We start from the raw sequence: 26558 nt of genomic DNA, 5'->3' as shown, positions 1-26558 counted from the left end.
TAGTTTTAGCTCTAAACTGTCTAACTCATCCAGATGTCAGTGGGATTATTGTAGGTTTTAAAGGATTATTTTCCATCATGTCTGCACGGCTCAAATCAGCCTGAATGATCTCCCTTGTATCAAGAACACGTAATGCACTTGACAAATGACCATGATCTACTCATGACGTAGGGATTTCTCTCCCTGATCGTGTTATTGTTCGATAGACAGAATGTGCGGAATGCAAGTGTGTGAGTGAACTCAGCAGGAGCTGACACTCGACATTAGATTTATGAGTGGAGATTATGACCCAGGGCACTCTGGAAGAAACAGAGAAAAAGACAGCAGAGCCGAGGCCAATGGGAGAGACAAGAGGTGGAGAGAGAGAGAGAGAGAGAGAGACAGAGACAGAGACAGAGACAGGGAGAATAGAGCAAAGGCCATGAAATGAAATGAGATGTTTGATCTCCCCAGGACAGGTGAGGTATTACTGGTGGAGCGTCTGATCTGATGTACAGCCTATGAAAGAATGGACACCACCAGCTGCACTGTGCATTCATTGTGGCTACACATAATGGAAAAGGAGACAGTAACTCATTGTGATCTATATATTTATTTGTCATACCACCATCCTCTCTCTCTCTCTGTCTGGAACCTATGAATATTTCCCCCTTTTTTTCTTCAGAGTTCTTTGAGAAACACGCTCTGAAACCTCACCTAAGTCTACACTCTTTATCCAAAAGTTTCCCTGAGAGGCACTTGGTTTTACTCTGGGCCTCTGTTGTATCTTCAAATGCCTGGTCGTCTCTCTTTTCCTTCATGCTAATCGATGCACTCAGTACAGTGAAACGGTACCCGCCTGCAGACGCAAAATAAGAGCCTCTGAAATGAAAACTTTCCCCCCCTCCTCTTTTAGATGGCAATTGTATGTGGCTGTGTCTTCGTCTGGTTTACCTGTGGGTCTTTGATCATGACAGCATGCGACAGTGTTTGATTCCTGGGGTACTTTGACAGTTTGCAGGCTGGCAAAAGGCCCTCCAGTGTCTGAAGTCAGATCAGAGGAGACAGGGCCTGAAAAGCAGGAGTCCAGCTGGGAGAAGATCAGAAGAGACACAAACTTTAGCGAGAGCCATTGTGAGGTACACAGCGACTGCTGGCTCCTATAACTTTTCCCTTTGTATGTTTTTTATATCGCTCTCTTCTCCATCTCTTATCTTCTGCTCAGAGTGTTGAATGGCTCAGTTAAAGGTCTGTGAGGTTTTATCTGATTTTGACGAAAAAAAAAGAAAGAAATAAAATAAGACACCTTGTATTTGTTCCCTGTCCCTCGGGGTTTAAGGCTGGTCTTTGTGTGCTCGCTCACATCAGTGCACATCTCCTTTACAGTGGAGGCATTATGCCACAGGGAATTTGTAGTAAATGTAATAAAGACTAATTAAAAAGAATGTAATAACCTACATTACATGCCACATGCTGGACCATGACCTGATGCTCAAAAGGCATGGATAAAATTAAATCAAATATTGGATGTGTTTTTGGGAGCCTTAAGTGAAATGAACAGTACTGATCAATCATTTCAGTCACTGTAATAACTGGCCAAATTAATTAATGTATGTAATTATGTTACTTTGGAGCCTGAGTTGGGCGATTCGAAGAGATGCTCTCAGGTTTAGTAAGTATGGTAATGGTGCCCTCTGGTGGTTCAAATCTAACAAGACTAACCACACCTGAGCAAGCACACAGACCAGCCCCAAACCCCAAGGACAAGCTGAAAGAGGAAACAGGTCAAACACCTGGCAGAACCACCAGGTCTTTGTTGGTTCTACCAGGTGTTTGATCTGTTTCCTCTTTCAGCTTGTCCTTGGGGTTTGGGGCTGGTCTGTGTGCTTGCTCAGGTGTGGTTAGTCTGGGAACTATTCTTTCGTCCTTGGAAACTGTCTCAGGGTCATATCATTTTACTTGCACATAGACTTTTAAAAAACATTTAAAACAACCAACCAAAGTTACCTTTATCATGCACACTGCAGTGCTGTAATGCACAAGAGTGGAACATAATTCATTGCCTTAAACGTTCTGATATTTTCATTACTGTATAGGCTCATGTGATTTTGCATATGTTTATCAGTATTGTAAAATCAATATCATATTGATTTCTAACATATCACCCAGCTGTAACATGCATTCGTTCTTATGTGGACAGGGTGTTAAAAATTGATTTGTCAATGTCTTAAAAATGTCTTTAAAAGCACTTCGTTTGACTCAAAAAGGTACAGAAACCAAGCGCACAACTGTGCAGTAGTTGAGTAAATGTACTTTTCATTAGCTGGGCTACATCCATGGTAATCAGCAGTCTTCTTAATACCAGTAGTAGAAAGTAACAAAGTACATTTACCCAAGTGTTGCATTTAAGTTCTATGCATGTGTTACTTGTATTTCATTTTACTTTGTACATCACATTTTAGAGGACAATACTGCATTTTTCCCTTTTCTGCTTTTTTCTTATAGATATAAGTAGTGGCAAATTTGTTCATTAACATTTTACACAAAACATATAGTTAACAAATAAAATATGATGCGTAATTATTGATTAAACCAGCTATTTACATCTTGGACAGCCTGTCAGTAGATTAAACCTGGACTGTCGGCAGTGCGTGACTCTTGCTTGTCTCTGGCCTCAATTCACCTAAATAAAATAAATAAGACATTATTAATCGATCGACGATGCCAGCGCTCTGCCTGTGCTGAGCTCGGTATCTGTTGTCTCTACTCGGCTGTACGGACCGCTCTCAGGCTCCGCTCGTCCTTTGATGAAATGGCAACAACAGTGAAACTGAACACCGGGGCACAAATCCCCATTGTGGGACTTGGGACATGGAAGGTGCGTTTTTGTTTTCACTCTGCTGTCCTACCTAGCATCATTTAACAGTTAACTTGCTCAATAAGCTAGTTAGCTTGACGTGCCAACAGAAAGTATGGCTACAGACAGCAACATACATGCGTCGTGACAACTAGCTTTCTTTGAAACAACTGCTGATATTTTCCAGCATAGATTCGCATGTAATTGCATTGTGTTTGACACATGACTGCTGGTTGACGTTTTGGTCACCGTGGCCATGTAGCACCACCCTGTAGGATTTTGTGTAATGGACTTTCCAGAAACATGACTGTCATGTGCAGTCAAGTTACGGCGGGTAGACTATGTGCACTTCATTGTAGACGGATTTCATTCACTGTAATCCACTAAAGTCACAGATACTTTAGGCTGCTGTTTGTTTCAGGCACCAATTGTGAATTGTAACCTAATCCTTATGTGCTTGCTTTGCTTTTATCAGCCGTCCTCAGGTGCTACATTGCATATATCCTTTGCTCTTGAATAGTTAAAATGGCTCAAGTGCAGAGGACACATCACCCAGGGACAATGTTAAAGTGTAACCTAACAAACCTAACAAACATTACAGCCATCTTCAAATTTATTGTCCAAGGAACTGAAGTCAAACTTAAATTGCCTTTCAGACAAAAGACAGTTACAATTTGTAGTAGTAAAACCATATATAATGTTTAACCATTCATAATCTGTATATTGACATCACAAGAGTACAAATAAATAAGTATTTATTGTGATGTTATTGTGCTACAGTTTCTCCAGAGGACACGGAGTATGTTACAAGGTGTATAAATGTAACCAGTGCTAATCAATAGCAGTTACACAGTGTATGAGTAACCGGTCCTGTCTCCTTAGTCTGCCCCTGGTAAGGTCACAGAAGCAGTGAAAGCAGCCATCTCTGCAGGTTACAGGCACATCGATGGAGCGTACATCTACCACAACGAGACGGAGGTGGGAGAAGGCGTTCAGGCCATGATCAAGGACGGCGTGGTGAAGAGAGAAGATCTTTTCATAGTGAGCAAGGTGAGTTGTTTACTTCATGTACATGTTATTATTGTTATTTCTCCCACACACACACAAAAAAAGCCATTGAAACTGATGCTGCCTGTCTATAGATCTGTACTATTTACAAACTGTTTTTGATAGTGGATTCCTGAACGTGCTCGCTTGCTTACCATTGACTCTGTCCTTTCATCTCATAGCTGTGGTGCACTTTCCATGACAAGTCCCAGGTGAGGAAAGCCTGTGAAAAGACTCTCAGTGATCTTAAACTGGACTACGTAGACCTCTATCTAGTGCACTGGCCCATGGGTTTCCAGGTAAGCAAACTATGGCCTCTTCTCAGCCAGAGTGTCTGTGTTGTGTGTGTGTGATGGTGGTGTGTCTCAGTGTGGGCACTTGCTATGTTAAATGCCCTTGTACTATGCTATCTGCCCTCATATTTTTGATGAAGTATGAAGTTGATTGCAACAGCCTCAGGCTATTATATTCTTTTGTCATGTCACAGGCTGGTGGTGAGGACTTTCCTTTGGACAGTGCAGGAGAGACGATCAGTGATAATACTCACTTCTTGGAGACGTGGGAGGTGAGTTAAACACTCACCTATCAGATGGAAGGTTCATTCTGGTAAAACAAACTAAACTCAGCCAAGGGAAACCATGTTTTTTTTTTTTTTATGGTCAATGTCCTCAGGGGATGGAAGAGCTGATGGACGCTGGTTTGGTCAAAGCTATCGGTGTGTCCAACTTCAACAAGGCGCAGATTGAAGCTATTCTCAACAAGCCAGGCCTCAAATACAAGCCTGCCAACAACCAGGTATGTTAAAGGACTTGTTTACCCGAGTAATGTCACCTCGCAGTGACATTCTTGCCTCCTACACATTAGTAGAACAAAGAGATAACACTATTTCAACTAGTAACTAGTGACGACCAAATGAAGCTTATGTTCCACTGGTTCGTCAAGAGACTGATTACTCGAAGTTTCATTCAACAACATTCACTAGTGACATCCATGGCTGAAGGTGTAGCTGCCAAATCATTCACAAGCCCTTTAATATAAAGAACAATATAGCTCTGTTAATTCTTCTATTACCGCTGTGTTCATTGTGTCACTGACTCATTACTCATTAAATTAAATATCAGGACTGTTAACAAAGAAGAATGACGGGATGAAATGTGTGTGGAGGGGGATGTTCTTTTTATTAGAAAACAGAACAGGCTTGAGATGGTTCCTCTTCTTACTACTACTACTATTCCTAGGAATAAAAATAATAAATACTCCGCAAAAAACTCTAGTACAGACTGTGGTACACTTGCAACGTGTGAATCAAACTACCACCGACATCCCCCAAATGATGTGCCAAGTGTTTAAGATGCTTTTATCCTAAAACTGGTGTCATGCCCCGTGCAACGCGAAGCCTGGTTTGTCATAGCTCAAGCGGTTTTCCACAAAACAACACTAGCCACAAAGTGGGGCTTCATCTCGCACACCCCTTCTTACTCGGTACACACCTTGGAGGCTCGCCTTTAAACGTCCCTCCATTACTGGCCACTGTACAGACTGTGTACAATTGCAGCCGTTTTGGATGTGTAATATGTCTGAGTCTTGGCTACTGAGAAGCAAGAAAACAGACCCATTACAAGAGCTCTGTTCTTAAAGGGCAAGAGGCCATAATGGCATTATCTGTCCCCTGATATCAGGTCTAAGAAATAAATGTCCTGTTTAATTGTAATGGGCCACAGCAGCTTCCCCTCAGGGTGGAACAATTAGCTGAGGAGACTTTATATTTTTGCTGTTTCTCAGAACCATCATTCACCATTAATGTCTTGTTTTGTCTGGTTGTGTTGTATATTAGATTACAGCCCTTTGTCACTGTACACACCAAATATGGAACAAAAGAGCTGAACATCAGTGAATTTGTCCCTGAAAATGATGCCAAATAAGTATAGCAACAATACAAATGTCCTCTTGTGCTTCATTTATGAGCCCTCTGTGGATAATCTGACACTATATTTTCCAAATCCGGTTTTTGCACTACGCAGGAAGTAATAGATTAGTGAGAATTGAAAAATTGAATTTTGGTATTACAACAATAAAGTATAAAGTGAAAAAATAGACAGGCTTTGAACAAGACACTGAACAGTGAGTTTAGATATAGAAACATATCAATAGCCTGACGGTTACACTCAGTTAAAGCACCACTGTGCCTTGAATTGTACAAAGCAAAATCATCTTTGCCCATGTTTGCATGTATCCCGCTTAATATTTGTGATCACTCCATGGTCTCCGCGGTGCTTCCCAAGATCTGTGTGCTTGTCCAACTAGGTGGAGTGCCACCCGTACCTGACCCAGGAGAAGCTGATCAACTACTGCCACTCTCAGGGCATCTCAGTGACAGCCTACAGCCCCCTGGGCTCCCCTGACAGACCCTGGTCCGTAAGCACGACTATCAGATTTGTCACAAAATAACAAACAATATTTTCTACATCATCGCTTTGCTACGAAGTGGTCAGTGGTCAGTGGTCATTGCTTTGGTCAGTTTCGACTTGTGACTGTTGTTCCTCTTTATCTCTGTGTGGCACATTGTGACATGTTTTTGACATTTTAGTACATGTTTCATAACTGCCCACCTTTTGTGGCAGTGTTTTATTCAGAGCGCTTTTCTAAAGTGTTTCCATTAGTTTGTCTACTTTTGCAGAAGAATGCAATGTTTGAGTCCTGTAAATTATGTTTTTGAATCGCAGGGCTAAACCGGAAGACCCATCACTTCTACAGGATCCCAACATTAAGGCTATTGCAGAAAAGTACAAGAAGACAGCTGCTCAGGTACAGCACTCACACTAAGCTTGAACATATTTAAAAATGAAACTGGACTGAACAAAGTTTTAAAGCAAAGCAATCCTTGCTTTGCTTTTGTCTTAAAGTAGGACATGCGTAAATAATCAGACTTTTACTCTCAGCCATAGTAGTAGGCATTAACAGGGATGCCAGGGAGAAAAGTGTGGTTGATTTAAATACCATTCGCATGGTCCCAGCTGTTATTACACTTCAAATTGTGACCTCTGATCACGTTCACATGTTTATACCCTTCCTCCTCCTCCTCCTCCTCCCCTGCCAGGTCCTGATCCGCTTCCACATCCAGAGGAACGTGATCGCGATCCCCAAGTCCATCACGCCTCAGCGCATTCAGGAGAATTTCCAAGTAATTAGCCGTCAAATTGTTGAGATATTTTCTGGGATTATCCCTCAGCCTGCTTTACTTACTTTCCCTTTTTGGCTCGTGCATGAAAACTGTTTTTTTTAAATCATTGCAGGTGTTTGACTTTGAACTTTCTGACGAGGAAATGAAAACTGTATTAGGATTCAACAGGAACTGGAGAGTCTGTCCCATGCAGTGGTAAGACAGTATATCATTGTGCACTTTTTGTGTGTTTTGTTACACTGCTCAAAAGATGATGTGTTTCAGGCAACCATGTGTTCTCTCTCTCTCTTTATAGGAGCACGAAGCACAAGGACTATCCCTTCAATGCTGAATTCTGAAAAGGAACGTGCTGATTCTCCACAGGTTTAAAGTGGGAGCTGGGGTTTGCTTCTCTGCCTTCTAGACTGATTGCTTCCTGCTGTTTAGAGCAGTTTGCTTGCAGAAGATTTTTGTTGTCATGTTACAGTTCTCAGGAAACAAAAACACAACTTCCTTTGTTACTAGTCTTGTCTCCATACAGTTTTTACACACACACTCCAAAGATGTATTTACACTCGAGAGGCTCAATGGCTCCATTCTGGATTTTGAGCTTTGCACAAATACAATTGACTGTTAATGTCTTTTCCTTACATGGTCAGTTTCTGTTCTGTCACTTACATAGTTTGCTTGGAAACAAGAATTGAATTGCTTTGTGTCTTAATGCAGAGTAAGTTCTACTGTTTTAATTTGTGGCGTTTAAAGTTACTGAATAGCTATTCGTGCCATATCCAGATATAATATTTAATATTTTCAACACTAGTAACAGTTCCGAGTCAGGTCTCAGAACCGAAGGAATAAATTACAAAGGTATCGGCCTCAGTTAGTTTTGCGTTACATGTAAGAGGAATTAACCACCTACAGTAAATTCTCATTTCAAAATATATTTTTGTAGCACATTGGTGATACATCCAATGATATATCATATATCAAAACACTTCTCATTTATCTAAATATTTCCTCCTAATTTCCCCCTATTTTCTGTCATGGCAGTTTTTTTTAGTTTCATCACAGGGAATAGTGCCTTAGGATATAAATTGATTCAAAATTCACACTGTTGTCTCTGTGTAATCACAGAACATGTTTCCTCAGCTAGGATGACAGACTGTTTTCCACTATTATCTGTGAGTCATATGTGGCACATTGTGATCATGTGTGTTGATTGCGTTACAAAATAATCACTTGCACTTCCCGTATCAGCTGCTTTTGTAAAGTGTTACAATAAAGGCCTGTGAGAGGAAATAAAAAGGAGGCGGCGCTTGTTTTCTGCAGAGCTGAGTGGTGACGGTTCCTCTCACTTCCACTAGAGGTCAGAAAAGCTAACAGTGGGACTGAGGGGGCTGAGTGAATGAGCTGCTGGAGCCTTCAGTGGTGTAATCTACATGACACACAGGTATATACACACACACACACACGCACACAAATAGCCACAATTAAATCATTCAGTTCAGTTTTATTTTTTGGTCCTTCATTAAATGCTCCATTTTTTAAGGGACATTAAAATTAGCCTGTATTAGCCTTCTAGTTAATGTTTAAAATTACGTGCCAAAAGCGTCCTGTACTGAACATATGAACCTTATCTAACAGTCATCTAGATGAGACTGTCCATGTTTCTGACAAGCATGACTTGTAAACAGCAGTGAATCTTTATTACCCTCCTGTCGAGCAGGAAATTGAGTTTGCCCTCAAAGACAAAGCTAAAACAAACTTGTGTGCGAGTCAGCAGAAAGATCTGACATTCAAGCTAATGTCATAAAGACAATGGATTCACATTACAGACAGGTTTATTTTATAGCAAATTTCATACAGAAAGTCAGTGTATTACACAAGGAATTAAAAACAAAAAGAAATACATGTATAAGTAGAGGGGTTAAACACTATAATTACATAATTAAAAAGGGGCTACAAACATAAACGTGGTCTGAAATTAGGTTGAATACCAGTATTATTTACTGTATCTGTACTGCTGGTGCTTTTTGTTACAGTGAGTTAGCTTTCCACTACAATGGGTTATACCATAATAACATTGTAATTGCGACTGCCATCTTTACATATAAGTATAAGTATAGTATATATAAGTTTTCTAACTGTCTTTTTACCCAGTTTTTCTGGGCTCTAATTTATCATTTGTCTGTCAACTCTTTGCCTTCTATAGTCTCATGTCTACATGGATGTAGATTACGTGACAGGTCCGCATCCTAAAAAATATTTCTCCTGCCTATTTAGCATAGTGTAATAAAAACTTGCAGAACTGATTTGAAATAGTGTGTAATAACCCGCCCAACGTCTGTGCGCAGAACATCCCGTGACCTTCTTTGTAAACTTACTTTGTCACAACAAGCAGCCCGCTGAAGTAGTTCCTTAGCATTTTGTAGTGATCACTTTCACTCCCATTTATTCTATGTCATCTCAATTATATTTGAATAAAACAGGAGATACTCAACCTCCAGCAAACGTTTAATAATTAGAAGTCACGCCTCTGCCTCTGTCTTGATAAGCACATTAGTCGGGTAATTGTTTTAATAACACAACATGTGGAATTTGATGAAAACAAGTGGCTGCAAAGCAGAAACTGAGAAAGTTTGTCATCTGAAGAGTTAGTATTCAGTGTTCAGGGGGAAGTCTTTGTGTTTTGAGGCCCTTGAAGGAAAAGAAGAAAGGTTACGATGGTTAACTCATAATGACAATGTAATCTATTTCTCTCTTTTCGCAACCGTCTTCCCGTCTACTCACCAATGCAGTGTGAATCCTCTCCAATTCTTGTTCAAGCTCAGCAAGGTCTTCATGTCTTCTTCACTCAACTCAAAGTCAAACAACTGAAAGAGAAAGAACAGCTAAGCGACTCACAGCCACAGAAGCTGCCTTGTGTTCCACATGGATGGAGCCCGACAAGTATCGCCCACACACAAAAAAATAACGAATGTTGAAATGGAAGCATAAAGCGCATAATCAGAATTTCAAAAAGCTAAAAACCACTAGATCTGAATTATCCAGTATGAATACACCGATCCTGCTTCTGAGATTGAGATCGATATACCTGGAAATTTTCCTTGATGCGATGGGGTGTTATTGACTTTGCAATGACAATCACATTCCTCTGGATGTGGAACCTGATGAGAACCTGTTAAGAAAACCAAAACCTTATTTAACTGTTATTCAGCCATCCTCCTGAACATGGTTGCGTGACCACATTTTTGGTGGATCATCAAACACAAGTACAATACTGTACTGTTTAATTTCCCATGTTCAGAGTTTTATAACAAACCCTTTCATCCACCACGTGACGGTACTGACTTTCTCCTTGCGGACTTCTGTTATATAAGCAGTCCATAATTTCACACAAAGCCATTATGTCCATATCGGATGTTTCCTGTGTGCACCCACTGGCCGAAACAGATATCACTACAATGCAACATCTGTTTGTTCACTTGTTTTTGCTGTGCACTCGTGCTGCTGCTGTCCGGTATGTAATCTACAACAAACCAATACAAGTATACTTAAAAGTGCATATACTATGTGCTCACATATGACATATTATGCTTTGTAGTTATGAGAATGAAATACAATGTTAAAGTGAAGTAAATTAACCTGCTTGAAAAGACATGACAAAGATGTTTTTTTGTTTTTTTTTTTACTTGTGCTGGAGTCTTCTTGTACTTTTCAGCGATGGCCTTGATCTTAGGTTCCTCCAGCAGAGAGGGTTCATCAGATGAAGCCCTTTTTTTAAATAGGTACGGAAATAAATGAGTGACAGTTGAAATATAATGGTGCCAACACTTTTCTGTGAGCACTGTGTGTAATATGTGACATTTCCTCTCACCAGGGTCTGTCAGGGGAGCCCAGAGGGCTGTAGGCCGTCACTGAGATGCCCTTTAAGTGGCAGTAGTTGATGAGCTTCTCCTGGGTCAGGTACGGGTGGCACTCAATCTGGGGAAACGTGCAGATGCTTTTATTTTCTTCTTGTGCTATTTTACAGTAGGTATACAACGATGCATGTTGGAAATCTTGCTTCGCACCTGGTTGGTGGCGGGCTTGTACTTGAGGCCCGGCTTGTTGAGTACGGCGTCAATCTGATCTTTGTTGAAGTTGGAGATGCCGATGGCCTTGACCAACCCAGCATCCACCAGCTGTTCCATGGCCTTTCAAACACATTATACACTGGTATTAGTGATAGCTTTGTTAGATCACAAGGATTGTCAGTTTAAAATTTAGCACAATGTCACTTAAATTACCTCCCAAGTGTCCAAGAAGTTGCTGCCGTCAGAAATGACCTGGCCGTTCTCATCTACAGGAAAAATGTCATCACCTGGCTGAAGTTAAAAAAAATGTAAAAAATGTTGAAGTCAGAACATGAAGTTGGATGGAAATGTTAAATGGGGAAACACGTCAGTCTGAATTCAGAGAGGTTACAACATGTAACTGTTGCCTCATTCTCTCAGACAGATAAAATAGGCCAAAGGTGAGTGAGTTTGCTCTCCTCTATGGCCAGCACAGGACAGTGGCATCCAAACCTTGGTTCCCATAGGGAAGTGCATGAGGTAGAGGTCCAGGTAGTCCAGTTTCAGGTCACTGAGAGTCTTCTCACATGCTCCCCTCACCAGAGATGGAAGGTGGAAGGTGCACCACAGCTGTTAAAAACAGAGTTGATGTGGGTGTGATGGTGGTGATGTTGTAGTGTTAGTGGATTAAATAATACATTTTAACCTGGAACAACCAAACCACAAGCTTACATACATTACACACATACATGTAGGTTATTTCTAGTGTTTGAAAAGCCCCTATGGGTGCATTGACTTCGGCTGCACCGTACCTTACTGACGATGAATAGATCCTCCCTCTTGACCACTCCTTGATCAATCATGGCACGAACGCCAGCTCCAACCTCTTGTTCATTCTGGTACACATAAGCACCATCGATGTGTCTGTAACCAACGCTTATAGCCTCTTTCACAGCCTCAGTGACCTTTCCTGGATCTGCCTGTAGTGGTGGGATGATACAAAGAAAGGAAATTGCTGATGAGTTAAGAAATAGATAAGACACAGTGGTAGTGATGGGTGTCTGTTGTGTGTTGCTGCGGCTTCATATCAGTGAAAAATTCTATTTATTAAATAGTCAATAGTGAGACATGGATATAGAGGCCATGTTGTCATTGGCAGTGCAACCAGTATAACTGCTCCTACACTAATCTTTTCAGGCCTGTGGGCGGAAACGTAAATATCCATTCTCCTGGAGAGAGGAGATAATGTTGATGTCAGTCAGTGAAATTAAGCACGTCATTGTGCTGCAGTTGCAATACTTCAAAACAGGCATCTCTGAACTGTTGAACCTACTCTGCAAGTACGGTGGATTCAGGCAGCAAGGCAGTTGATTCAACACACAGTGCAGTTGATACAGAGCTAAAGCTAAAATACAAAGTCCATCCAGCTGGATTTTCTGGCACATTTGGTGAGAGGCAGGGTCAACCCTTCTGCCACAGAGCTGCTTAAACGTATAACATGGTCAGCCTTACCCTCCATGTTCCCAGACCCACAATAGGCATCTTTGCTCCACTGTTAAGTGTAACTGCAGGTATCATGTTGAAGATCTTTGCAGTTCTCAGTCTTGCAGGGTCAATCCAAGCAGCCGTTCGTGCAAGCAGACTCTTACTGCACTACACTGAGAGAGGAGGCAGCCTGTTGTTTAAAAGAGGAGGGGTTAATGGGCAGAAAGAACGTCCTTCTGGGTTTGATTAGTCATGCCTTCTTTGAAGAACATGTGTTCAGATCATAGAGAGATTTTAGTTAGTGAGATTTTAAGACAAGAGGCACCACGGGGGGTCAGCACAGTTGGTGTGATTATATTTATTTGTACAGCATGAAATCCGTGCAAGAGTTTCTACGAATTGGAAAATAACTGCTTTCATATTCTCAGCAGGAGTCTGACCAGTCGGAAACAAGGTTTAATCAGTTGTTTGGGGCTTCTGTCTTGTGTGCAAAAGGAGGGACTTTTTTTGTTCTGTGTCTTGTGAATTACATAAAACAGACACAATACATCATTACATCTATGTTTTTTATTTCAGGTTTGTTTTGTATTTTACAAATTGCATCTTTGTTGCTAAAGTTATTGTATAATTTCTGAAAGAAGAAACATTCCTCATCTTACAAATGAAAAACTGAATACATTTGCAATAAAACACACCCTTGTTCTCTCCAATACATTCAGGTGGTTTTCATATAATTTGCACAGTTCGACAGTAGTTAAGCCCCGTTCAATGACATATTTAAATGTATTAAAGATGAATGTATGAAACTAGCTCCTTAATTCAAAAGGACAATCGAGCCAAAGAGAAAACAAGAACACATGTCATGTGTTTGTTGTGTTTTTTTGCCTGCGCCCTTTAGATCCAGATGAAGTTTATTGTCCACGTTTTCTTTTTTCTTCATTAGCAATAAAAGTTTGAATTTCAAACCCTTTTTTTTCACAACTTCACTGTTTCTGTAGTCACTGATCTCTGCCTTAGAGAGTAAACAGTGTATGGTCAATGGTCAAACATTTGAGGTCCAAGTTAATTGCAGATCTCAGTGACTCAGTGCATGACGTGACAGCTCAGGAGACACTGGATGAAACACAAGATACAGTGACGATCAATATTAGCACATATGTATAAAACATTAATGGGCCTCTGTGTGTGTGTGTGTGTGGGGGGGGCGGCTGGGGGGGTGACTAGGAGATCACCAACACATTGTCACATAGAGAGAAAAAGCCATACAAAAAACAGGCATCATGTAGTGTCATAAATAAATCTGAATGTTTGTTTGATATGTTCATATCACTATATCAATCTCTCAATGCAGGTGTGCTCGCACCCTCACTGGATGGAACTGGACGAAAGCTCTCCTGTGGATCACCTCTACCCTTGATTGAAATGGCCAAAATCCTGCAAGAACAAAAAGGCAAGTTGTGATATTGTTGTACTGGATTGCATGAGCCTCACGTCTGTTGAGTGACGGTGTGGCATTGCAGCTTGGCAGGCCCACAGTGGGTCACATCTTAATCTTTGGACATTTAACTGTGTTAGTGTCACTGCCATGAGGGACACAACACAGAGAGATACTAATCAACCAGTAACCTAGTCATCCTTTAGCCGGCCTAAACCACAACACGCACGTGGTCTTCAGCTGCTCATTACAGCCAGAGGATTGCCAGCTGCTACAGTTTCTGTGCTTAATGAATATTTGGGGTCACATCTCATAGCTAATCTGATGTATTGCTCTAAGAAAAATGTTTCATCCTCTTGAGTCATGTGCTGTTTCTTAAAATGTATTTGAAAGCTGCCTAGTTGAGACGCTATAAGTGAATCTATCAGTTTACACTCAAGTCTTAACTTGTTTTGAGTGTAGAAATGATTTTAAGAAAATACATATCTATCATTTTTCACGCCTCGTTACAGCAATTATCTTCAAGTACGCGTGGTTTTATTTGCCCTTTAACACTGACACAGATGACAATGACAGTTACTGAAGAGGGCCACACATACACTGTAATACAAGCTGATTGTTTTTGTTTATTTGCCTGAAAAAGATTGATGTCCTAATGCAATTGTATTATTGCATTTTCATTTTTACTTACATAACACATTTATATGTGGAACATTATAATGCTATCATGGGATTACATTTTCACGTTTACATTATTATTCTAATAAAGTCCCCTTTTGGCTTCCATACAATGTGTACTAGTTGACATTTATTCTCTAACTGATTTGATCAGGTTTAAATGTGAAAAAAAATCCAAAGGAAATGATAAGTATTCAAATAACTAACTTTTTACCATGCTTCCTACAAGTAGATATAATGAACAAACTCCCACTGCCATGTCCCAACTCATTTAGGTTCTTTTTCAAAAATATTTTTCTTATGTTTGTCAAGTTAGTTTCTTCTCCATCATGTCCTTTTCCCTTTGCCAAGTTGTTGCGGATACTGTTCTAAACCCTGCCCTCCTCTGTTAGGAAAGTACGCACTCTACTGGATGTTAACTTGAACAACAACTTTCTAGATTATCTCGTGGCTCTATAGTGACGAACATTGTTGTGTCTCATTGATGTGGGGCTGACAAAATAACAGGAACTCTTACTTCTTGGCAGGATTCATTCAGTCCTGCAAAAAGCTGTGAACTGTTCACACTGTCAGCGACTGATTATATTATTTTATATAGAGTATATTCAATATATTCTGTGGTTTGAAAATTTAGAAAACTCCTACACCTATTTTAATGTGCTAGAGGCATGTTACCTACCTGTTTGATACTAAATTTGCATTATGGCCCAAATCTAGATTTCATTCTGTTATTTACTCCTGACAATATTGTAATTAACAGGTAAACATATATTTAAAATAATATTAACATGACCTGGAACAATAAATTAAATTTCTTATTGCACCAAATTCTCCAAAACAAAACAAATGGATTTGCTCTTGTAACTTTTTATTCATTATTCAAACATTATGCAACCAATCAACATTCAGGGCACTCTCACTGTGCAGACACACACACACACACACACACACACACACACACACACACACACACACAAAGTGCAGACATCAGACAATGACATTAACATAGCACTGTCTCTGAAATATAGGCAACATGAAGAGCAAAGGTGCTAAATATTGCACATTATGATCAGTTCAGGAAACGTAACTTCTCAGTCCGTTCAGCTTCACTGGCAGACGACCCCAGGTTCTTTTGTAAGCATCAAAACAACTGGTTACAAAACAGCTGAGAGAGCACACAAACATTCTCCGTGGCTAAGTTTACCAGTCTTTGTCATAGGCCTGATGTTATTTTCCTACCCTGACTGGGTGAAGGTAGATGTAACTCTGTAGAAAGAAATTAAAACGAGGTAACAGTTCATAATGGCCAACTCGCACACATCACGGGATGTGACGCTCCATTTTCACAGCAAAATTTGATGCAAGTGCTTTCGATCCAAATTTGTATTACTTCAGCTTTACTTGTGATTGAATCTTTTAAGCTAATGAGTAAAAACCAAGAAACAAAATGTACAAATCTAGCAGTACACAATGCTAAGCTCAGCATAGCCTGGTTTTATATTAGCAAAAAGGTTCATGTTGTTGAGAGCACAATAATAGTATGGCCTAATTAGCTGCAGAATGAATGTTTTGCAATGTTACAGCTGATGTTTGAGAAATCTTATTGCCTCACTGCTCACAAGAGAAAAAATAACCTTTTTCATTCAAATGATCTGTTAGCTTTAGGCCATACCTGAGTCTAGTTAGTAGATTGTACCATCATAAAAAATGAACACAAGTAAACATAATGAACCTGGAAAGCTAAATAATGGGGAGGTATCTGAATGACTTACTACTGTGCTATGAGCAATAATGTGAGTGAGTTATTGCTTGGAAGCAGCCGTTTATCAGGCCAGCTTGGATATTTGTTCCTAGATGGAATTACACACAGAAAATTACAAAAAGCCACACAAAAACAATTTTCTATTCCACCAAGTGATAAATTAGCGATCAATTCCAAAACCACACTTAAAAGCTTAGCAGTGTCCTAAGCAGCTGCCCTCCGTAGAGAACCAATTTCTGCTTGTCTCAGGAACAGTCAGTGAAGGTTGTCACCATGTTGCCCCTACGCTGGGTCACTGTCCTGCAGTGTTGCTTTCCCGAGCTCTGGAATCTGCTTTCAGTCCTGGAACCGTGCGAGTTAAAGGAGAACATCTTCTCCAAGTCCTCAAACATGTCATCAAAGAGTCCTCCACTGAACTGTCTCCTCTGCCTGTTCATTGCCTCCTGGTGAGCCTGGAAGTGGCTGTCAAAGTGTCTCTTTTGATGGGCCTGACTTTGAGAATGGGAATGGGAATGGGAGTGGGTGTGGGAGTGGGAGTGAAAGTGGTGTTGGTGTCGTTGTTGTTGACCAAAAGTGTCATAGTCTTTGAAGATGTCATCAAAGTTGAAGTTGAAGGACTGGTAGTGCTGGTTGAAGTTATGGTTGCCACCTCCACCTCCTCCTCTATGGCCCTCCCCTGGTGATGGACCATGGCCAAACTGGTCATACTCTCGCCTCCTCTTATCGTCTGATAACGTCTCATATGCTGCAAGAGACAAGGAAGCATTTCATTACTTATTGTGTCGGTTGCTATGACACTGCCACACAAACATATCTGAATATTTCTACTTTAAGCAACGTGGCAATGTTTCTTATCTACTTTTGTCAATAGTAGACAACATAAGTTTCCATTTCACATACATAAGATTAAATGTTTGACTTTTCCAGTGCAATTTTCTTTTAAGAAAGACCCATTATGTGAGAGTGTGCCTATAAATAGTTCCTTATACATCCAGTTTCACTTTTGGCTGTTGTTATAATGGTATCACATGACAACACAAAACAGGTTATCAGCAGTATTACTCTTAGGAATGTCTTTAAGAGAAGGAACCAAAATCATAAAATGTGTTGGTTAAAAATCCTTCTGGCACACAAGAGACCTGATCTAAAAAAGAATATTGAGTCTACATTGTTACTGTTAGTCCTCTATTGTAGAAAGACACAATGACTAACTTACCCTCTGCTATTTCTCTGAACTTGGCTTCGGCGTCAGGGCCTTTGTTTCGGTCAGGGTGGTACTTCAGGGCCAGCTTATGGAAGGCCTTCTTGATCTGGCGATCAGTGGCATCTTTGGTCACCCCCAGCATGTCATAGTAGTCTCTCTTGGCCAAGATGAACTCTGAGATCAGCAGAACATGCACTGCAAGCAGCAACACAGACTGTGCTGTGGCCATACTGCTGGTTTTGGCACCTTTGCGACTGTGAAGAGAGAGAGGACAGTTTGACAGCTCCGTTAGCGACGTTTTTCACACCCCTGAGATACAGGAAGACTTTCTCAACGGTTATAAATTACAAGATTCTTGTACCAACTCTTCAAACAATAGCCAGAAAAAAGCATATATAGCGTTGTTAAATAACTGTACTTTTTGCTAGCTAGTTTCAACGGAGAGAAGAAAAAAGAAAATGACAACTCACTGTTTTAGTGGAATAAGGGAGAAGCATAAATAAGCTCTGCCTTCTTAATGACACTCTATTGTTTGTTGTGGGTTCTAGATTAACCACCCAAGACAAAAAAAACGTTAATGCGTCGTGGAGAAGAGAGCTTACCTGGAGACAGGGTGACACAGCCGGGGGACAACTTCTATCAGCTGCCGACACCTCCAGCTGATGCGAAACGAAATCTAGCAATTGTTGACGAACTGCATTCCTAAACTGTAACACCACGACTCGCAACGCTATTGGTTCATTTCTTAACTCTGTGACTCAGTTCGCTCTGATTGGCGGAAACAGTGCGCACGTGGAGAATGTTGCATAGCCCGAAGAGACTACAACCGAAGCAAGAGATTAAACCGCGCACATTTCCGTTTTCGCTTAATCGATTGAGCTGTGAGATCTAAACATGTTTTCAGCCGACTAAATAAAAGTATGTTTTTTTATCATTTTATTCTGCATTATTTTATTATTCTCTTCTCATATAAAATAGCTGATGAATCCTTAAAGGTCACGTGTCTTAATTTATTTAATTACTTCCATATAGTTGTGCAACCGTTTGTAGTCGTGGAAGGTACGTTTACTGTCTTGAAAACAAACGTCACTTCCGCTAGGAGAACTACAACCCGGAAGTGACACTTTTACGAGCTGTTTTGTGTTGTCAAAACATTTTAACTGCAAACGTGTCTCAGTGAAGCGTTTTCATGTAGTCTCACTGCAGACATGCCACGGTACTGCGCTGTAAAAGCTTGCAGAAACCGCGGAGGAAGTGCTTCCAGACAAGACAACAAGAGAATTAGCTTCTACCCGTATGTTTTCTGTTTGCTTTCTGGAGTGGCTCCAAGTTGAAATTTCTGTTAGTTTGGCTGCAAGTGCTTATATTCTGTTAATTGTAGCATCTTAATCAAACTTAATATTGGTTATATAGGAATTTAGAAGTTAGCATTAATGTTATATTAGTGGTATACAATGTATGTCATGGTTACCTGTTTGTAGTAGTACAGGTAGAGACTGTGAGACCTTTGGAATGAATGAGATGTAATGATAATGTTAGAAATGATGAGACATTCAAGTGAGACTGATACTCCCCTACTGAAACCTGCCTGTAGTTTCAGCTTCAAAAACAGCCATTTACATTTCCCTCTCTTTACCCCTAAGGTTTCCCTTGCAAGACAAGCCCAGGCTTCAGAAATGGGTGGACAACATGAAGCGAGAGGAGTGGACCCCGAGTCGGCATCAGTGCCTATGCAGCGAGCACTTCACAGAGGACTGCTTCGATATTCGATGGGGCATCCGCTACCTGAAGAACACAGCCATCCCGACCATTTTTCCCTCCAATGAGGATGTATGTGTCTGTGTTGCTTTCCTGTCTCAGTGTCTGTCACAGTTCCATCATGAAGAAAGGGCTTGCTGCACTCCGCAAATTAGCTGTGGACCAACTTAGACATTTTTCTGCAAGAGTAAGAGCACAAGCCAAATGCCAAAATGTGCAAGATCACATTTTCTTGCAGTAAAAGCAAAGACGTTTTGGTTTGCAGCAAGCCTGTTCTTAATGTATTATTCTTGTCACTCATATCAATTATATTGCTCTGCGGGGAATTTCTGATTTCTTGTCCATCACAGTTCCTTTATAGACATGTAGCTTGTTACAGTATTGTGCTTTCACTTGCACTGACTTTTGCGTAATCTCATTAAATAAACATTCCTTTCCTTTTTATCTCAGGATGGTGAGAAAAAAGGGACCACCATTAAAAGGAGCCCCAAGGCCAAACCCAGGACATTAGAGATTGACATTGAGCCCACAGGATTTGACTGTCCCCTCGGTAAGAGGCCACTCATTTTAAGCAGAACATGCAAAAAGTTCCATTCAAGCACATCAAACAACACTGTTGCTGAACACACAGAGATGGTATTTGAACTGCCTCTGGTGTCAGACACTGGCATCTCCTGTCATGGGAACCAGTCAGACATACAGACTGCTGCTTGTGAGGTACCAGGTGACAGTGGAATGCCAACAGTGTCCTGCCTCGCACTGTCCCCATGCGCTGAGCCCCATTCTGAAGAGCTTGCTGACTCCACTGTGACTGTGTTGTGCTGTGAATCGCTGGGCCCTTTCTCAGATGGAGAGGCCATTGTGGATGCAGCTGCCCTCCAAGCAGCACTGGGCCAGGCTTTTCGCCTTGTTCCTGTAGAAATGGTTAAGGACGAACCCACAGGCTGCTTTCTTGGGGAGGGGGTACCCAGTGAGGGAGAGCACATTTCTGTTTACGAGCACTCGTACTGCAGACCGGACACAGACAAAGATCAGCTTTGGAGTAAGATCTTGAGTTTGCATTCGAAGATATTGGAACTGGATCACAGGGAGGAGAGCACGGTGGCTAAAATCCATGCTCTTGAGACTGAGATAGCCCTCCTGAAGAGGGATGGGGCTGTTTTTAAAGAGAAACAGAAAGTTTTAGAAGATTATATATCGTCCATGTTGCTCTGATTTTGGACCAATATTGTGGATGTGGTTGTACTTTAATTGTTACCATTGAGTCACTTTTGCAAACATCTTGCACATGCTTCTATAGATGCCATACATAAAACACAGAAATAATAATAGTGCCTGATTTTACACAACTTAATTGGTACTTGGTGTTCTCAATATTGCTCTCACATTTCCATATTACAACTGTATGTCTTCTTATGTCCACATGGTGGCACTGTACAACCATTTTTATTGGCAGCACAGATTTTCAATGGTTTGTTGCTATGCATTTTTGATAGATATTCAAGATTCTCTGTTCCATTGTGTCATCAACACCATATGCTAACTTATTAACAGCTCTTTTGCTGTTTTTATTATACAATGCCATCTGCCTGTTATGATGTTTTATCATCTGGTCAGTGTTTGACAGTTGTCTTTGTTACTCTATAATCTCTGTTGTTACTATATAATTTAATGGTGTTGTTTGTTGTTTCACCGGAGTCAGAATTCATGACTTCATTCATGTAGTCATTCTTATTTTCTGTCTATTTACATATGAATAGGATTTGAGCTCATTTTATGATTCATGATGACGAGGGTTCAGAGAAGCAACAGGTCATGCCATGTTTTGCACGGACACATGCAGTTTCTTCTTCAATCTGCGCTTTTACTTTTGAGTTACAAGAAAGGTCCTCTTAGCGCCCTGCTGCTAAAGTGCTGTATTTTTGTTATAATTAAGTCGTAATGATGACTTTTTAAAGGACCCCAAGTGAATCATCACTTTTTAATACTTTGATATACGGAAAATTTTTTTCCTTTTTAACTTTCCTTTTAACTTTAACTGTAACACAGACTGTTTGTTTTGTAAGATCACATCAAATCAATTCTTTTAACCCTGTTCAAAGAACAGCATTCACACCTGTAATAGCACAGACTTCACAGTCCTGGAATCACTAGCAATCATGCTCAAATAAGCAGAGGCTCAGTTTATTTCAGCCCTTTGCTTGATTTCCAGTAGCACATTGTCATTCTACGCAATCTTCTGCAAAATGTTCAGCTCTACAGAAAAATGAGCAGTGGATTTACTTTGAAGTAGGGTGAGGTGTTCTTTGAATGTTTTTCTTAAATCATGTGTGCCTCTGGGGGCTGTGGCTTTTGATTTAATCAAGCAAAGCATTCAGAAGTGCATTACATAATTGGACTAAAAAGGCAGTATACATCCATGATGTTGGCATGATGGAGTTTCTGCTTGTTCTTGCTTGTCATGGTAAATGCTATTTGATTTGATGTACTTTCATTCTCCAAACCAGCTGTGTAGCAGAGGGAATAAGAGAGGGGCAGGGGAGAGGCTAAATTGGTTTTTGAATTAATTACAAAATGACTGATTGCGCATATGAAAGGATGTGGAAAGTGCAATTTCAAATGACTTCAGGGTGTTACAAGATGACACATTTCCCTGCTCAAGAGTGATACTGGTCCCTGCCGCACCAGCAGTGAATAAGAGAATGGATTATTGAAATTAGTAATGAAATGACATTGTTGTAATCCTATTGCTCCTAATCACGGAGGGAAGACAAAACGCCATCTCACTGAGATCTCCTGGCAACAAAGGAGCAAGGAACAAATCCTATAGAAGCAAGTGCAGGCCTTGATCTCAGTGTATAGTGGAATAATATTACTAATCTTTGTTTATTGCAAAAGGAGAAACGGAAATGAACAACTGATGATCAATAAAATAGGACTCAGGATAAATGTTTTTATAATAAAATAAGTATAGTAACATCAGAACATAACAGACTGACAATAAGATTAAATAAGCAAAGGCCTCATGATAAAAGTCCATTTTAAAAAGCTTTTTCAAAATTGAAAATTAAAGCCAAATCTCTTTGTGTTAATCTGTTTAGATAATGACAATGATAAATTCCAACAGGTTATTTACATCTATGCTACAGAATCAGATTCAGGTTTCCCTGTCAGCTGCAGGTAAATTAAAGAGGGTGACATCAGTGCCATAAATAGTAAATTATCATTTAATTATTGTATTAAATGTCAGGAACAGTATTTTCAGTGTTTACTTGTGATCATGCAGGAAGCAGTTTAAAAAAAGAGAGATTCAAATAGCTCGTGTGTACAGTTCACAACACCCAGCAAAGAAAACATTACAGTACATGAAATAGTTAAATATGGATGGTGTATGCTCCGTTTATCTGTACAGTGTGTATAGAATGCCTGATTGTTTTTGAAATTGTGTTAATATTCGTCTCAGAGTCCTCCGGCACTGAATGAAAGACAGTATTGTATTATGTGCAAACATTGTTACTCCTGTTCTAAACTTATGCTTGCATACTTTTAATATGCAGTAAGTACTGTGTGTGTCATCTTGGTTCACAGCTGCAAACTATTCTGCTAAAACGTGAAATATGTGTTTTTCTGTTATTCATGATGAAACATGTGACCACTGACAAAATACTGTAAGATGCAAACAGAGATCAACAGAAATCCAGTCTTATATCTACAAGCATGCATTGGCAGAAACTACAGATTAAAAAAAAAAAAAAAACAGGATCCATGATGGATTTTTAGTTCTCTGGATGTCAGATATCCTGATGAGATACTCAGGTCAGGCGTGTATGAGCTCTTGATATGTAATGTCTAACGGTTTTGGCACATGCAGGTCTACCATTTTAGCTGTAGTAGATATAAATCCAGGGGTTGGTGCAGCTGTTGAGACTGGCCAGCAGCATGATGATAGCAAACACGGGACCTGAAAGAGAAAGAATAGATGACGTATGGGCCTTCAACAAAGTGACAGTAATTACCAATTAGGATATATTTGGTCCTTCAGGTTTGGGGATCTACTTTTTTTTTTTTTTTCCAAATAGACAAACCTTGACTAGGCGCACTGCTTGGACTCCATGCAGACCACAACTGTGCAACAAAAAATGGGCTCCAACACACGGTGTATGTCATTATAATAACAAATGTCATCTTCACAGTCTTGAGCATCGCGTTGGACACCCCCTTCGTGTCTGCGCGCCCTGCCTGCAGCGCCTTTCTCTTCATGTTGAAGTAGATTGTTGTGCATATTCTTATTTGGCAATAGAGTAAAATGACGGCAGGTATGGCAAACACTGACAGGGTGATCCAGCTGATGTAAACCCTGCTCCCCCACGGTTCAATAAATGTCGCCCAGCAGTCGTACTGGTTCTCCCCCACCTCCTGGAGAGAGAAGATGAAGAACTGAGGAGCGCTGAAGGCGAGCGAGAGCAGCCACCCTGCGCCTATGGAGAGATATCTCCTAAATGAGCCATTCAAGAAGGAAACCATCGGTTTGCAAACCGCATGGTACCGGTCTAAAGTCATAGCCACTATCATGTACGCGGAGGCAAACATCCCAACCACTTGCAAGTATTTTACCAACCGACACAGGAAGTCTGTGCCTCGGAACCTGTGCGTAATTTCAATGGAAAACTGCGGCAGGACTTGGAAGAAAGCCACCACCAGATCAGCCAAACACAAGTGCAAGAGGAAAAGCTGGGTCCTTGAGTTTCTTTTTCGCTTCTTCCAAAGTGTGCCTAAGAAAAAAAGATTACCAGCCGTTGCCAGCACAAAAACCAAACCCAAAATTCCTGCTCGGATGAGCGCAAAATGTTCATACACCTCTCCATCCATATCTGGTGCCATTTCAGAGTTGTTGCTGCTGGAATCCATTCTAGCGCGAATTCCTGATGTTTCCCACAAGACTCGTAACTTCAAGGTTCAATCAACATTTCCGTGCATTATCAAGGTGTTGGAATATTGACAAGTTGGCGCGGGAACATCTCCACATTCTCCTCCTTTGGCGCACCACGATGCAAAGTGACTGCGGGGGCTGCGAGGAGCGAAACCCATCGACTTGAAGGGGAGAGAGGGGTCAAAGTTGTCAGTGTTGACTGAATGTCAATATGATAATTATGACATTCATATGCACACAAATATTGAAATCTAGGAAATGACTAGAATTGACCAATGTCGTTTTTTACTCCTTGGACCCATAACCTAAAAATGCACTTTGAAATGGAAATCTTTTCACCCCTGAACTGTTTAAATGTATTATTAATCTTTATTAACCTGTAACTCCTCAGAACTGACTGACTGTCTTAAGTGGTCCTCAAGTGCTAAAATGCTTGTATTCTGTTGTAGATTACGCTTAATCTTTTGAGTTTTTCAGATCCAGAGATTGTTTTCAGTGAGAGTGTAAGTGCATCAGGAGTAAATACTGTATACCTTCCAGATGCTCAGGTCCATTACTGATGTAGCAACTGATTTAGTATTAATGTCATAATGTTTTTGCATCTTACTTGCATTGCAAATATCTGGTTTTGAAAGAGCAGCTGAGAAAACCATTGCATCAGTGGTGAAAAGAAAACATTGCTATACTCCACTGATAAAAGAGGCAGGCTGGACAGTAATTCACTTGGAGTTTCCATAAAAGCTCTGAAATTGAGACTGAAGAGACAGACAGGCAGAGACAGAGATGATATTGTCCTCCACAGAATACAGATGTCTTACTGCAATGGGAAGAACATGCCCTAAAAACTCATTAAACATTCAGTAAACCAAACCTCCTGGGACACAAATAACATTTATATTTCCAGCTGAAGATATTAATAATAACTTAAGCACCACCCCATACACCACACTGATATAATCACTTGCTGTCAAAAGCATACTGTATCTGATGATTTTTCTCTCAATACCTTTTTGAATTGTACAGAACAATGCATCTTGATAGAGGGACATGCATAGTAATTAACAGAGTGATGGTGGGGAAATATGCAGTAGTATCACCATGAAGGAGCAGTGGCAATAAAAGGACTATGATGTCATCACCGCTTCACCCATGACAAATGAAACATAATATATACTTTCTATGTCAAAGCAGGGTGTCCATAACGGTAATGTAGGCATGAGGCAGAAGAAGATGATAGTATTTAAGTGTTGTCAATCATCTTTGCTTCTCGAGCCTCTTGCTTTCTGCTGAAAGTGAACAGAAACTGTTAGTAAGAGTGAATATTGTTCCTGAAAGAGGGTAATGTTCTGCTGAGGTATTCTACTAAGGAAGGGCAATAGTAAACAGAATGCTAGACTGATTTTTTATCCATTTACTGTATGATACTATGGCAATTTATTACAATAGTGTACATCCACATAGGGGCGTCCATTTGGTCTCAATATCGGTAGGGATGAAACAACCCCGCCACAATTCCAATAAAAAGTCATAATATAGTAGGGAATAAAAAGTCGTAAAAACAACATACTTTAGTACGGTATAAAAATGTCACAATATACATAAGCATGAAAATTCATAAAAATGTCATGTTATATTTAGGCTTAAAAAGTCATAAAAACTACATAGTATAGTAAGGCATAAAATGTCAAAGTATAGTAATGCATGAAAAGGCATGAAAATGGACCAAGAAAATGCCTGATTCTGAGGTATAGTGAATAAAAGGTTCAAGTACAGATCCATCAGGTCATAGACACATTTTTTTTTTCCCTGACCTGATTTGACTTTTTATACACACACACCATTAGTGTTTCATTCCTCTTCATGTGAACAAGATCTTCTTGAAAAGACACCTCCACATGTATTAACCTTTATCAGGGCAGCAATCTGCCTGGATCTATCAGATAGTGGGCCTATTATTATAATTACTGACTAACACATCAATCTTCAGCCATTGTTTCACACTGTACATGATCCAACCCTCTAGGCAGTGAAATACCATAAAAATCAGGACCACAAAAGCCAGGTGATGTTATAACACAACTCTTGCTGGCTTTGATTCACTGTTTCATTTTGACTGCAAGACATTCAGAATGTGAACTATTATTTTCAAAAAACACTGTTGCCCCACTGATTTTAAAACCGTTATGAACAATAAGTGATTGGCAACTG

General features: G+C 40.3%; 4 protein-coding genes across 4 annotated transcripts; 2 read left to right on the top strand and 2 right to left on the bottom strand.

Moving 5' to 3' along the window:
• The first annotated feature begins 2704 nt into the window (after window positions 1–2704).
• Window positions 2705–8365, top strand: LOC111224606 (aldose reductase-like). Its single transcript, XM_022749157.1, has 10 exons — window positions 2705–2857; window positions 3719–3886; window positions 4066–4182; window positions 4371–4448; window positions 4556–4678; window positions 6188–6294; window positions 6607–6688; window positions 6981–7064; window positions 7177–7259; window positions 7360–8365. The coding sequence occupies exons 1-10, from the start codon at window positions 2792–2794 to the stop codon at window positions 7400–7402; spliced, it is 951 nt and encodes a 316-aa protein (XP_022604878.1). The 5' UTR covers window positions 2705–2791; the 3' UTR covers window positions 7403–8365.
• Window positions 8366–8604: 239 nt separating this feature from the next.
• LOC111224660 (aldose reductase-like) lies at window positions 8605–12755 on the bottom strand. Its single transcript, XM_022749233.1, has 10 exons — window positions 12611–12755; window positions 11911–12078; window positions 11612–11728; window positions 11333–11410; window positions 11117–11239; window positions 10921–11027; window positions 10736–10817; window positions 10138–10221; window positions 9834–9916; window positions 8605–9740 (listed from the first exon to the last, which is right to left on the bottom strand). The coding sequence occupies exons 1-10, from the start codon at window positions 12674–12676 to the stop codon at window positions 9698–9700; spliced, it is 951 nt and encodes a 316-aa protein (XP_022604954.1). The 5' UTR covers window positions 12677–12755; the 3' UTR covers window positions 8605–9697.
• Window positions 12756–15558: 2803 nt separating this feature from the next.
• LOC111224661 (dnaJ homolog subfamily B member 9-like) lies at window positions 15559–18326 on the bottom strand. Its single transcript, XM_022749234.1, has 3 exons — window positions 18265–18326; window positions 17675–17916; window positions 15559–17203 (listed from the first exon to the last, which is right to left on the bottom strand). The coding sequence occupies exons 2-3, from the start codon at window positions 17889–17891 to the stop codon at window positions 16704–16706; spliced, it is 717 nt and encodes a 238-aa protein (XP_022604955.1). The 5' UTR covers window positions 17892–17916; window positions 18265–18326; the 3' UTR covers window positions 15559–16703.
• Window positions 18327–18817: 491 nt separating this feature from the next.
• thap5 (THAP domain containing 5) lies at window positions 18818–23150 on the top strand. Its single transcript, XM_022749025.1, has 3 exons — window positions 18818–18956; window positions 19306–19492; window positions 19871–23150. Exons 1-3 carry the CDS (start codon window positions 18871–18873, stop codon window positions 20633–20635), a joined length of 1038 nt encoding a protein of 345 aa, XP_022604746.1. The 5' UTR covers window positions 18818–18870; the 3' UTR covers window positions 20636–23150.
• Window positions 23151–26558: the final 3408 nt, after the last annotated feature.

This window comes from Seriola dumerili, unplaced genomic scaffold (assembly GCF_002260705.1).
Source record: "Seriola dumerili isolate Sdu_G_001 unplaced genomic scaffold, Sdu_1.0 BDQW01000138.1, whole genome shotgun sequence".
NCBI lineage: Eukaryota > Metazoa > Chordata > Actinopteri > Carangiformes > Carangidae > Seriola > Seriola dumerili.
The sequence above is the reverse complement of the archived record's forward strand: the minus strand, read 5'-3'. Positions and strand labels throughout refer to the sequence as shown.